The 14033-nt window shown below is 39.9% G+C and overlaps 1 protein-coding gene across 1 annotated transcript; it reads left to right on the forward strand.

The window, feature by feature from the left end:
* ubl3b (ubiquitin-like 3b) lies at positions 1-8712 on the forward strand. Its single transcript, XM_041048749.1, has 6 exons — positions 1-154; positions 736-846; positions 4617-4725; positions 5628-5714; positions 6999-7076; positions 7319-8712. The coding sequence occupies exons 2-6, from the start codon at positions 820-822 to the stop codon at positions 7369-7371; spliced, it is 354 nt and encodes a 117-aa protein (XP_040904683.1). The 5' UTR covers positions 1-154; positions 736-819; the 3' UTR covers positions 7372-8712.
* The last annotated feature ends 5321 nt before the right edge of the window (positions 8713-14033 follow it).

Here is a 14033-nt window from a genome sequence, read left to right on the forward strand (position 1 = left end):
AACCAGCTGACATCCGGCGTCTTCCCGTCCATTAGCCACCGATACCCACAGTCAACGATATCCGTCTACACTCGATATTTTCCCACGAAAATCGCACCCCGCTGATTCGTCAACTCAACTGAATGCAAAATTCCATCATATTCATCCGATGCAGGTGAGGTCGACAGGACAAAAATCGCCGTTGCACATTTATTTAGCCAGCTAGCTCGTAGCTAGCCAGAGATAGCAGGATTGGCACAGGCTAACACAGCAGCTAATGCTAATGTTAACACAAACCTTCCCTATTAGCACAGCTCAGTTTCGACATCTGTCAGGACGGAACTCGGTGGTAGTCGATGTGTTCGGGGAGAGTTTTTTTTCTGGCTATTTTACACCAATATCAGCTTTATTATTGCAGCCCATCTTAGTACCAGCGGTGGTTGAATCTAGCTAATATAAGCAGCGTTAGCCCGTTAGCGTCAGTAGCTAAACGTTAGCTGTTAACCTGCAAAGACTGAAGCTGCTTCGCTCAGTTTGTTATGGTTAATTTGCTAAACCACGACGAAGTGAGTATGTTTGCTCACTACACGTACAGCTTCAGGTACTTATCAATCATGTGCATGTTTGGCGTTTGATTGATAACGCTGAGTCGCTAGGTGTTGACGTTAGCGACATATCTGTTCACTGGATCAGGGGTGATGTGCGGTGCCAGGCTGTGGGAATCAGCCTCACAGTGTTTGTGTTGTTTTGTGTCAGGGCTCTGGGTCGGTCTCCAGCAGCTGAACCATACCAGTCCTGTCCTCTCTGTTCCGCGTCCACGGCCTTCCTCTTCCCTGAGCCATGACCACCCAGAGGGATCTTGATATGGTGAGTGAGGGTCAGCTACCTTTCTGAGGTTATTTTCTAATGTCAACATAAGTACAAGGAGTCCGCCACACCTATTGCTGCTGCATTCATATACAAACTATTATATTAACATGACATAAATGTTTCTCCAAGTTAAAATTATTTAGTGTTTGGGGGTGGGAGTAGGGAGGGGGATCATGGATCATGGATTAGCCAACGTCCACAAACACTTAGCTGGGACAGGGACTGTTGTTCCTGTGAACACCATCTGTCTAATCTCAGTTAAAACGTTGCCCTACTTTCCTTTCAAGGTTTAGACACCAATTGATTGTACCCTCTTATTAAGCCCACCCCACCCCCCAACTATAGGAATGGACAGCACTCATTTTAGAGACAGATCAGAAATTATAGTAGAAGTTATACAGCAAATAAGCTTTCCTGTTAACTTTGATACGTGGCACCTGATTAACCTGCAGGCATTCACTTTAGAGCAATATTGCACAAAGAAACATTTACAGTGTTTTGCTTCTGAGAAACTGTAACCAGCAGATTTTTGCATGTTTGTGTTTGATTAAGAAATTGAATCCACTATCAGAGATGAGAAATTAGTGTATCAGTTAACTAGTGCTTATGTGTTAAATAGGAAAACAATTAGACAGGAAAAGTTGTCTGCAACAACTCTGATTCTCAATTAATCCTATAAATAATTATTTAGTAAAAATTCTAAATTTGCTGGTTTTAAGTTTTGACTTCCTAATATGAAGAGCTTTTTTCTCTTTTATATAATTGTAAATTGAATATATTTCAGGTTTTAGGCTGTTGGTCAGATTAAAAAAAAACAACTAACATTTAAAGATGTCACCTTGGATTCTTGGAAACTGTGATGGTCTTTTTCTTTTTTTGGCATTTCTGAAGCCAAACATTTGCTGAATTGAGAAAATAATCTCAATTCAGCAATTGAGAATAAGATTATTACGTTTATTACGTTATTTTTTTTACATTAAAAAATGGAAGTTACAGCAGTTTTGTGAGGGTTTTTGTGTGTTAACTCTGTTAACCCTTAAAAATAAATTCATAACAGTGTTAGAAGAATTCAGTGTCTTCTTCTGGACTGGAGAACCTCAAGGACATGCCGGATGTTGCCATGGGTAACCAGGCAGATTTGACTTTGTTTTTATTTTGTAGGGGATGAAAGGAATGGGAATGGGGACAAAGCTTGTTAATGATGACATGGGTATGTAACCCCACATTGAGGTTATTCAGTTCAGAGGGGGGGAGGGGAAAGGAGGAGGACCACCGCGGGAGGATTGTATTTGTAAACAGATCAGAGAGTGGGGTTGTCCCTCCCTGACGTCACACCTCATGGTTAAGTCTCTTTGTTCTCTCCTCTGTGATTTTTGAACCAAAGAAAGTTCATCTTCAACCTTTTTAAGAAGGGCAAATGTCTGAGAAAATTAGTCCCATCTGTCGGTTGTCACTCTTGAGTGGAGATGTCCCACCAGAAAGATTTAGTTGATAGGATGTTTTTTTTTTTTTTCTTTTTCCCCAAAGTAATTTGTTGGAGTAGCAACATGATTGATTAGAGATGATGGATTAATGGATTAATAAGGAACAGCACTTCCTGCAGCATACATTAGACAACTAAGGTCCAGAATTGATCAATAATTCAGTTCAGAGTGATGTTTCAGTCTTGACCATGAGGTGACCATACACAATATAAAAGGAGAGGACAAATTAATGTAATATCATGATTTCCAGTCTTTCACTACTGATGGCTGCCTGACATTCGTCAACTGTTCAACATAATTGTATGTTACATGAAAGGAAATGCACCAAACCATATTTAACCACAAAAATTCCACTCATCTGAATCATATTTTGCTATTAACATTAACAATGATGACATGTATCACCCCAGGCAGATTGGATGGCTAACCACACCTGTTATCATAGAGTCTGCCAGCCTGTTGGCGCAGCACACAGATGGGTGTGGTAGCCATTTTTGAGACATTTTGATCTGGCAAAAATCCAACCAGGACTGAAATACTGTGCAAAAAGTGGTTTGAGTCAATGTGCAGGCGTTATTCTTTTGATCAGTGCCTGAAGTCTGTGACCTGTAGACATCCGTGCTCCACCATCTTTAAGATGAAACTGAGCTTTGCTGATTTCATGTGTCGCGTGTGTGTGGGAAATTTTGTCTTCATTGAGGTCAGGTGATCTCAGTCCTCAGGCCACTCAATATTAAGGAAGTTAAAGGCAGACACTCAGTGGTCTTCTCCTTTTCACTAACAGTCATCCAATAAAGTGATTACAGTGCAAACTCTGCTCACCGCAATCGCAGCTCTGTGTAAATGAATGAAGGTAAACACAGTGACTGGATGGGGGCGGCCTCCTGTTCAGTAATGAGACAGTGAAATAACATTCAGTTCTGTAAATCTTTCTGTGTAGCTCACCGTCGCTCTGTATCACAAAGTAAATTAAATAATGTAAACACAGTCACAGTGGGTAATATAAAGCATGATATGGCCTGATAACGTGTCTAGCATTGTGGAGGTGAAATCACGGGGTAAATCTAGTTTACAGCTGAAAGTCTTTCATTTCGGTGGAAAGACGCTAAGCACATTGTTGCTGTGTTTGCATGTTGCAAATCATTAACGGTTATATGTGTATGATTGTTGACTGTACCACAACATAGGGCCGTATGTAATTTCTTTTGAGTATCAATCCACCTTTTTTTAAATTAATTAATTAATTTTTTCAAGGGAGATATTCACATATCTAACTATCTCTGATGCTTGTGTGTCTCTATTTAAACTCTAACGTGTCAGAAAATGCCCATCACACTTTCCTTAAAGCCAAATTCACATCTCCTTTATGTTACTTTTTTGGTACAGTGTAAAGTCTACACAGCAAAATCAGGGAATCATCACATTTGAGAAGCTTGTGCTAGGTGTAATGTTTGGCATTTTTACTTTATGTTGAATACGAAAATAGTTGCAGATTCATTTTATGTTGATTATTTAATCAGTTTATTGGGTCAGCACTACTAGAATTACCAGTGTTTTGGTAATTTCATCGTTTAAGGATATTGTGTCTTGCATCAACAATAAGGGAGTTTGTGAAATTTTTAAATCTTGTAGTAGGAGTGTCCCACATGGATTTCCTGATGTTAGTGGAATATTTAGACATTCAAGGCATGTTAGACAAACAGCTTCTTTTTATTTTTTCTGTGTGTGTGTTTTTTTTTTTTTTTTTTTTTTAACGGATTGGTTTGTGTAGTTGCCCAGAGGATAGAAATTCAAGGAAGCCCCACTGTTAAAGACCCTCCCACACACATATGCACAGTCCCCCTCAGGGCAACGCACTGGCCATGTAAATTTAATAACATGGCCCAGAGCTGTCTGGGACACCTGGGGTTATCGCATTAGGCCGACAGCCTGGAGAGGAGCTCGCAGCGCCCTGGAACTAAAGGGCCAGTGTTCTCCCCCTCAGCCCCACCCTTATCTGTTGTCGTCTCTGGCAACAGGGGCTCACTTCAGTGTAAGCCCTCAGTGAATGAAGTCGCCCAGTTGAAGGGTGGAGATCTGGTGTGGATAAATCTAATTAGACTGGAATGCCCGTCTCTTCACAGCCTTCTGAAGGTCACCTCATGTCTGAAGAGGTTAAAGGAAGTGGAGGGATTCCACCACCACTAATTAAGAAGCATTTTAATGGAAGTTTGGAAGTGTTTGTGTTATCTGATGCAGCGTCGCTGTGGACTGAGATTAGCTTGTTTTTGTTTGCTGTTTTAGGTGCACCTCCGCCTTATCCTGGTCAGTGGGAAAACGCAAGACTTCACTTTCTCCCCAAATGACTCGGCCACAGACATCGCCAAGCATGTGTTTGAGAACTGGCCTGCAGGTACGTTTTTGCAGGATTCGGTTTGCTGCATTTCTGTTCTGTGTGTTTCAGTTTACAGTTTACTCTAAGACAGTTTGACCAAAAACAGAATATCAAGACCTTCACGAAGGGAGGATTTATTGCAGAACCAGTGATTTTAATACTGTGCACTTAGCTGTCCATATGAGTTGGTCAAAATCTTCGCTGACATAAATTGTCAGTTTCTGCAAATAATTAACCGCTTCTTTTCCCATTTCCTTTGCCATTGTGGCCCACCATTAGTTAATGCATGTAATGAAAACCTTGAAAACACTGTATATATATTAACAGTTTAAATGAACACAGACAAATTCTACCACAAATGAAAAACTTAAAAAGCCACCGGATGGGTAATATCAGTATTATGGTGAAGAATGTGACAGTTAACAGCAGATTAGACTGATAAAATGATAAATAGATCAGGCTAACACAACTTCTGATATTATATCACATATATTGATGTTGGAAGGTCAGTAACAAGAAATTGCAGTACAGAAATGCCAGACAAGGTTTGAGGTATCAGTGTCACCACCATGTCAGAGAACTGAGAAGCTGTAGATTACTAGCTTAGCAAATATCTTGGTCACAGTTTTGAAAACAAACAAATCTAAATGGTCTGTATCAGCAGTGTTGTTTATGATATGTATTTATGGATTATTTCCAGTGTACAAATACTCGCGCTGCTTCCCGCTTACCTCGGCTTGTTCTTCTACTCTCTAGCTTGTGTCTTCACAGTTTTTAGCATGTGAACGTTTTAGAACGTTATCAAACCACTGACTACAGACTGTAAATTTGTCAGCTGTCTGTGCAGGTAAATTTCATTGAATGGAAGCCTAACGTGACCACACCTTAAATGATGCACTTGTTTCTCTGCTCTCTGACAGGATGGGAGGAGGAGAGGGTGAGCAGCCCAAGTATATTGCGCCTCATCTTCCAGGGACGCTTCCTTCATGGCAATGTTACCCTGGGAGGTAAGACTGTCTCTGAACAAAAACATAGACATAGACTACATGTAGAAAATATTGTGGATTAGATTTGTATACCACAAAGACAAATCAAAGAGGAAAAACTAATTCTTGGCCATGTACATCTGAGTGAGTTACTCACTCATTCTCACAAAACTCTGGTCGCAGTTTTTGTTTGCACTTTAAATACACAGAGTCAAGTTATTTTCCTTCACCTCATGGTCTTTCTAAACTTCAGGTGGACACAGTTTAACAAATGAGCAGCTGAGTCAAAACAAAACAAAGCGGAGTAAGCAGCACATCTGATTTGATTATTTTAATCCCATTAACCTTTTGACCTCGTGGACTCTCTGCCCTGTACCTAACTTGCACTTGTGCCATCAACAACTGGGATTTACTGACCACCAATCAGATGGGCTGGTTCAGCGGTTCAGGCCCAATCGTTCGTGGACAAAACACCCTTTTCTCTTTTTCGTTTTTTCTTTTCTTACGCTGCAGTCAATACAAAATTTGCGTGGTGAAAATGAGGTGGGACAGGAAAAGGTGGGGGTTTGGTTGTAAACAGTTTGGTTAGCGGGATAACAACAGCAGTCAGATTGTTGTTAATTGCACAGCTTCTTATCAAACACTTGACTGTTATTTACCTCAGTCGCTGTCCTTACAATCACGTCAGTCAGTTGGCTTCCTTCCTTCTGCTTCTGCTTGGGTTTGTAAAAAAATAAATAAATAAAAATAAACAATATTTCCTGAATGAAGGTTAATCTCACCCCATCTCCCAGACTGGCTGACTTTCCCCGTCAGTCACAGAAATCACTGCACCATAACAGCCCTCATCTTGTGGTGTAATATACAAATAAGAAGTGTTATAAATAGTACTGTAACACAATATCATCACCAAGAAGTTTAAAAAATAATAAATAAAAGAAAAACTAGAGGAGGTAAATGGCTGATGGCAAAGACAAAAACATCAATTATAACATTCAATTTAGAAATAAAACCAAAATAAATTAAAAAAAAAAAAAAAAAACTATAACAGAACCGGTGTTTCAGTGATAGTAAGTGTGTCAACTCTCAGAGTATTTAGTAGTTTTAAACAAATTAGAAGCCAATTTCACTGGACTGTGAAATATTTGGCTGAAGTATTGTCCTTTTAATTGTGTGTGTGAAAACTGCATCGTAGACATGAATCTTTCATCACATAATCATTTTCATAGCCACCATAGCTTCATAAGATGAAATGAAACGCAGCTAAAAATGGCTGAATCATGAGGTGCACTTCTGTGTTTAAAGCTCTAAAACTGCCACCGGGCCGAACGACCGTCATGCACTTGGTTGCCAGAGAGACTCTTCCAGAGCCCAACTCTCATGGTGAGCGGCTTTTCTTTGTCCTGTTTAACTGCTGATAATAATCAGTGTAACACTAACATGATTCTGAGAACTAGATATCGTGTGGTGTCTGCTGTATTTGCCCGAACTGTGCGATGAGCCTTTGTTGCTAATGTCGGCCTCATCCCATACGGTGTCTGTATTCATGCTTTCTTCTAGTTTCATCTGGTTGTTTTTTTTTTTTTTTTATCTTACCTCCCGTCTCTGCTGTCCCATCTTTGTAGGTCAGAGGAACAGAGAAAAAACCACAGAGAGCAACTGCTGTCTTCTCTTGTAAAGCAACAGAAACTGCCCCCTCCCTTCTATCCAGACCTCACACACAATACACACACATACACATGCACATACATACAAACTTGCATTCACCCTGCTCTCTCCTGCCTGTCGTCCCATGAGCTGTGAATTTGGAATATATCACAGGAAGTCTGGTTGGGGGCTGTTACCTGCTTTGGTTGAACTCTTGTCCAATCTGAGGCTTTTTTTGTGCCAATATACTCACTTTTTGCCCCCAAACTTTTACTTTATTGGCAGAATTTGCTTTTGTTACTCCTTTTTATTTGAAGGCCATGACATTAAACAATACCTTCACTGCTGGACAAGTTTTTCAGAGCTGTCATACGTAGTGAAAATGACCCAGGAACTCATCTCTCTTCATGGACACAGAAGTGCTATAAAGGATGTGTGGGCTTTAACCCTTCCCTACTAGTCAAATGGATGTTTCCCCAGGTCTTACTCAATGGTGTTAACCCTCTCATTGCACTTAACCAGTTTGTTAATACAGAAGTGTTTATTGTGTCATCCTCTCCTCCCTCATGATATTTTTCTTTGATGGACAGACCTTAATTCCCCACGTGGTAGAAAACGTGCCATCCTCCTCATAGACTGTTTCTGCCTCTTATTAACTGAACCGTTCGGTCTGTATCAGCACCAGTGGCGCTTGTGCCATTACCTACATCCTGTTTGTTCCTGGCAATGGACCAATGGAGAAAAGACTTTAATCAGGAAGAGCTGGGTAAACACCTGAGGGACGTAAAGGTCCACGAGAAACAGGAACAGACTCCCAGCGAGGCTCGCAAAGACCGAGGGTAGAGGATTTGCTCGTGTGCCATCAAGTGTCATGTTTGCACTTGTGGCAGTGACTTTATTGACTAGACTGTCAACGTTCCCTCGTAGCGGGAGCCGACATGGCGGGCCAGTTAAACGCAGACAGAAGAAGATGGTTGAAGATGGGAGGGAGGCGTGCGGTCGGTGTGAGACCCTCCTCTACTGGACACTGAAAATGAGGCAGGGGGAGAGAAATCTCCCACTCGGATGAAGAGTCAAAAGGAAAATTTTGGCGGTGTTTGACCTCCTTTTCATTTGGATGCTGTCTTTACTTCTTGTTTGCCTTTTATCGTGGAATTCAGTAATATCATTAATATTGAAATTTAAATATATCAATTTTTATCTTGTGTATAGGTATTTGTTGAATTTTAGTGTGGGTGAGTTTGTGTGCGAGTGTGTCTGAGGGTGTGTGATGCACGTGGCATACTGTTTGAAGACTAGTGAGGGCATGTGGTCTTAAAAAAAAAAAAGGTGGCGCACTTGGAGTGTTGATGGGCTGCGGTTTCTTCAGAAACAGTCGGAAACCTTTTGATTCCTTGCATTGAGTGTCCTTTGGTTTGTGTTTTCGTCAATCAATGTCACTGCTATGAAGTTTAGCTCAGTATGAATAAATGTACAAACTAAAATGCAATGTGGTCTACATAAAAGCTTGTATTATAAATTAATAAATCTTTAAATAAGGCAACATCTTTTGATTGCTTTTTACTATTTCTCAAAAGACAAGCTGTGTCATTGAATTATGTGTTTAGGGAACATCTTCAAGTGATTTTATTTTCAAATTGTCTGACAGTCAAAAGACCCAATGATTTAAATTATTATAATAATAACATAATAATCCTCATGTATTATTTCTAGTGATTTCTTACTGATCCATGATGGATCAGTAAGAAATCAATAATACAGGTGCTGAGAACTTTATTTGTCATACTGTTGATCAAACCATGTGTTGTTCTGTGTATTTACCTCTAGGTGGCAGTGTTCCTCTGTAAGCCTGATGAATGTAGGTTGTGATGAGTTGCAGGAATGGATGGGAATATGTAATGTTTATTTTGGCCTAATGCATTGACAGAAGTTAAAGTAGAACCTTAAGTACAAAGTTTTTGAACTACTGTTTCAAAACCAGATTTTGACCCACAGAAAGAACTGAAAACGGTCCAAGCTAAACTGAAAGGAGATATGTTTCTAAACAGTATGGTGAGACCGATATCACTGAGATGAGATGCTCGTTCTGTTGTTATACTTGGGTCATAACTTTGTGCTGATTTGATTCTCAGCAGCTTTCCTCCCGTCCCCTTCAGGGATCTGCTCCTGACGTGTAGCTGCAAGAAGTCCAGGTTTCCAGTTGACACTGGCAGTGTACCTTAGGAAAAGTTCAGTCAACTCACATCTTTCTCAACATACTGTACTTTTTAAAACTTGCTATTGTGTTGAAACTGCTTGTCATTCCATGTCTTTTCACATTTTCCACTTGCTTTCCTCAGAAATGCATTTTGCCACCAGTGGGGTTTGACAGAGTTTGGTGGAAAGTGAATTCGAAACAGAAGCGTCCAGCTGACCGCAGAGTCGATCAGGAGTCTTTAAACGAGAGTCCAGGGAGGGAAGCTGTTGAAATTTCTGGTACTTAAGTGCATCACATTCAGAGCTTCTGCTGCTGCAGGATGAATTGCGGTCTGTGGTCAACATGACTCAAAGCACACATGCAGCCAGTTTTTTTTTGAATGGGCTGTGGTCCAACCAACATACACTTACTGGCCTGTCTGTCCCAGGAGGGCAGTCTGGCCTCCCCTAGTCCTTATGTGAGGGGCTTAACTTCCCCTTTGGCAGCAGTATGTCCTGCTGTTTAGAGCGTAAGAGTATCCAGCTCAAGTAGAAGCACTGTAAGTGGAGTCAAAGTGTACTTAAGTAGGATTGTTTGTGTTGAAAACTGTTAAATTATGGTACAAAAATAGCTCGTACTAAGACATACTTGATTCCACATGGCGAAGGGGCCACTGGCAGCATGTGTGCATCGATTTCAACATGCACACACTTTATTAATACTCTCCATACCTGTCATGCTTTCACATACACATAGACATACACTTGACATCAGGACTAACCAGAGCTGCTATGATGGTTAGTTCATGGACAGAAAATAAACCTGCAACAGTTTTAGAGATTGCTTTACTGTTTAAGTAAAATTGCTGGCACCAGCTTTTTAAGTGTGAATATTTGCTGTTTTTTCTACTCACCTGTGACAGTAAACTGGACCTCTTTGGGTTTGGGAACAAAGCAAACAATTAATCTAGTAACTGAGAAAAAATAATCCCAGGGTTAGGGTTAGGTATGCAAACTGTGCAGTTGTGTGTTTTAAATGTATCATATCTACCATCACAACCATTCAACTGAAGCCCGAGGCTTCAAAAAACTTATAGCACAGACATGGCAGTGGTGTCAGACGTCTCACGTATGTCTCTGCAAGACAGAAAATAAGTGTATTTCCCAGAATGTCAAATAGTTACTTTAATGCAAACCTGATGCTCACTATGGTCGATTACACAACCCAAGCAAGTTTCAAGAGTTCACTCGTTGTTCATGCTAAACAGAGATGAGTGGAAACCAGCTGATGGATAGAGCAGTAGAGAAAAATGCAACTAAAGCAACTCAGAACAAATATGAGGTGTAGATAAGGAGCTAAACCTTAATATAGTGAAGAAGCTGTGGTATCTTCACAGCTCTCTGCTTAAACGCCCACAGAAGCTGGAATAGATTTATCATAGAAAATAACAAAATACCTTTCTCAACAGGGGAGGTGAAATATATGTGTTATTTTCTCTTATGGTATTTAGGTCTCTAAATCCCTTTTTTCCCTTCAGTGCTCCTGAAATTTTCTTATTTGCCAGGTTCTCCTATAATACAACCAGCTGTGGACACACAAAGGAAAACACGCAGAGTCGACTGCAGGCTGCTGATACCACTGACGCTTGTCATTTTAACCCTCTGGAGTCCAGGTTGATTTTGACTTTCTTTGCATTTATTTTGATTTTTTAGTGGCTTTTAAACTGTCCTTGTTCTCCACCTTTAAGTCTGTCTTCTCATTTTGTTAATTTAAAAAAGTATAAAGCTGCCAGTAACCCCCAAAAATACATGAAAACTGACACTGGCACCTCTGAAAATGTACAGCTCTTTAGTGATAATCAATCAAAATGCCATTATAGAACACTTCAACGTCGAAAAATATTTTTCACAACTTGCAAACACAAATAGAGCAGAAAACTATAAGAAATAAAACTATAATACAGTATGTTTTCATGCAAAGTGATTTTATCCTGACTATTTATTTTTCAGTTTTAGCCTGTCTCCCTTTAAATCACTGAAAATATGATTAAATCACAGTTTCAACTTCTGTGATATGTTTATAAAGTCGTGTCACTGTAAATAAAACAGGCTCATTGTGTTCCCCAGTGACTCCAGAGGGTTAAATCACAGGAATCTCAGACTTACAGCTCAACAAAAGCAGTAGATGAACATTTTAATTCATTTTCACAATATGTTCAGTTTTGTTTGAGACGGAGTGAATGTGCGGTCATGGCTCTACATAAGCATCATGTGTTCATTCCTTTGGGTCTATTTGTCCACACCAGAGGTCCTCCGATGGCCTGAAATGAAAGAGTTCAGTAGGCCAGTGTGAAAACATACACACTCATGCAGGGGTTGAATTAACCCAGCAGGGTGTTAGCAAATGAGCAGCTTTCATGCTGACTCCAGAAGCTGCTGCTGTCTCTCTTCATCTCCAGGCGTCTTTTCTTCTCTTAATTGGTAAAACGACACTGGTTTATGTGGCTGTTTGATTCCAGATCAAGGGATCATAAGCAGGAGGGCTGAGGACGTGGTCTTTTGACCACGTGTGTGTGTGGCAGAGAAGGAAGTGTTACAGCTTTAGTGTTTCCATAACCAAACTGTAACAGGACCGAGGGCGGGGTCGGTTAACCTCTTTTTTATTTGACCGTTTATTTTACCAGATGGTCCCATGTTCCCTCTAACGTGCCACTGTAAAAGAGGCCCGGCTTTGACAACAATATCAGCTCTGTGCACAGGAGAGACGGAGAAATGGAAACTTCCAGAGTTCATGCACAAGATCAAATATTTCTCAACATTACTGTGGAGTGGGGGATGGAAAATTGACAGGCTTTGCAACAAAAGCATTTACTGCTATCAGGGTCCACTGTTGCCTTCTGTGACCAAATTTTATGGCTTCTGTGCTTTTACATTAAAAGTTATATCACTTCATCACCTCAGCAACACAGTATCCCAGCTTTCCTCTGTGTTGTGGCTCATACAGACTCAGAAAAGACTTCTTTTTTCAGGCCATCATGAACTCTGACCTTTACCTTTAACCTTGTTTTGTTTTATTTTTTTTAAATATATTGTATATTTGCTCTTATGACGTGCACAACAGGCCTAAAAAATCACTTCACAGGAGCTAGGCCATTAAAAGCTAGTGTTTTGTTTCATATACAAATTTTAAGTGTATTATGATTTTAAAATTAATGATACCCTGACTAATTTCAATGCAGCATTGGCACTATTACTCCATTTTCCTGCCGTGTTGTCCAGTAATAATGTTATTATCCTTTGTAGTAATTAAATAGGCACTGAGTAATTGAAAAAAAGGGTTAATGTGTAATATGAGTAATGTAATTTTCTTCTAATTCAAGTCCCAGTTAAACATAAAGATCCTTCCTATATCTACATATTTGTCAGAGTATATGTACTTTATAAGAATTTTACTGATACATTTAAGTACAAAGAAATGACTCCATAATTTGTGCTGTAATGTAAACTGTCACTAAAAATAATTCAGGTCAGTGCACAACATGAGTTTGAAAGGTTAAAGGTGACAGGCCACCGCTAAAGTAAAAATCAGTGCTTGGGCGTTCTCCATACACATAGCTCACAGATGATGCATCGACATCACAAATCTTTTCTTTCACAGTTATGTTTTTTTCTGTTCAGGAAACTGTGTCCTCATTGTTTAGTTTTAGGACAAGTGGTCACTGGAGGGCACTGGCTTCTGACCAGACTTTCTTCCTCTCCTTTTCCTTTAAATGAAAAGCACAAAATAAACTATGATGGGAAACATACTAAAGTAATTGCACACAGAACTGAGGCCAAAACGTGGTGAATGCAGCCCGGAGTAATTCGGACTGATTCATTACACACTCCAACTGATTACAGATCTGTTTTGTTTGTTTACCTGCGATGATATAACAACTTGGATCTGGTTTGTGCCTATTATAGTGATCATTACACATTACACATTTATGTGGATGACTGTAACTGTACGATCATTTATATATTTACAATCAAGCCATGGTGCAATCATGAAAAGTGATCGTTAACTGACCCCATTTTCTTGCTTGTTTAGGTTCGGGATGAAAGTTGCGATTTATGTTCAGGTGTCTCAGATTTCTTCATTTTCACGCCCCGACACCTGCTCTGATCGCTCTCCAGACATCATTACAGTGAATACATTTCCTGATCTCCGGATCTAGTTGTAGAATTATTTCACGTGTTCACATTGTGTGTGATTATTGCTCAGTGACACCAGATGCTGACCCAGGTCTATGTACTGTACTGTATGTCTGAGAAGAATGTAGATTCTTCAGATTCTTTTGTTTTTCTTCATTTTTGTCATTTGAGATGCACAATTACGGACAAGTAAAGACTGTTTCTGCCGGTTTATAACACTGTGGCATCATTCAACTTCTTTCCAAACAAATGACACATTTTTAAAAATATTTTTGAGTGTTAAAATCCCTCCTCTCTTCACACTGCAACGCCCCAAGTGCTTGG

This window comes from Toxotes jaculatrix, chromosome 10, assembly GCF_017976425.1.
Source record: "Toxotes jaculatrix isolate fToxJac2 chromosome 10, fToxJac2.pri, whole genome shotgun sequence".
Taxonomy (NCBI): Eukaryota; Metazoa; Chordata; class Actinopteri; family Toxotidae; genus Toxotes; species Toxotes jaculatrix.

Excerpts from the sequence above, each read along its gene's own strand:
- ubl3b (XM_041048749.1), top strand. The coding sequence starts at position 820 with ATGACCACCCAGAGGGATCTTGATATG. Across the intron at positions 847-4,616 it reads CCCAGAGGGATCTTGATATG|GTGCACCTCCGCCTTATCCT; the intron begins GTGAGTGAGGGT and ends TTGCTGTTTTAG. Across the intron at positions 7,077-7,318 it reads TCCAGAGCCCAACTCTCATG|GTCAGAGGAACAGAGAAAAA; the intron begins GTGAGCGGCTTT and ends CCATCTTTGTAG.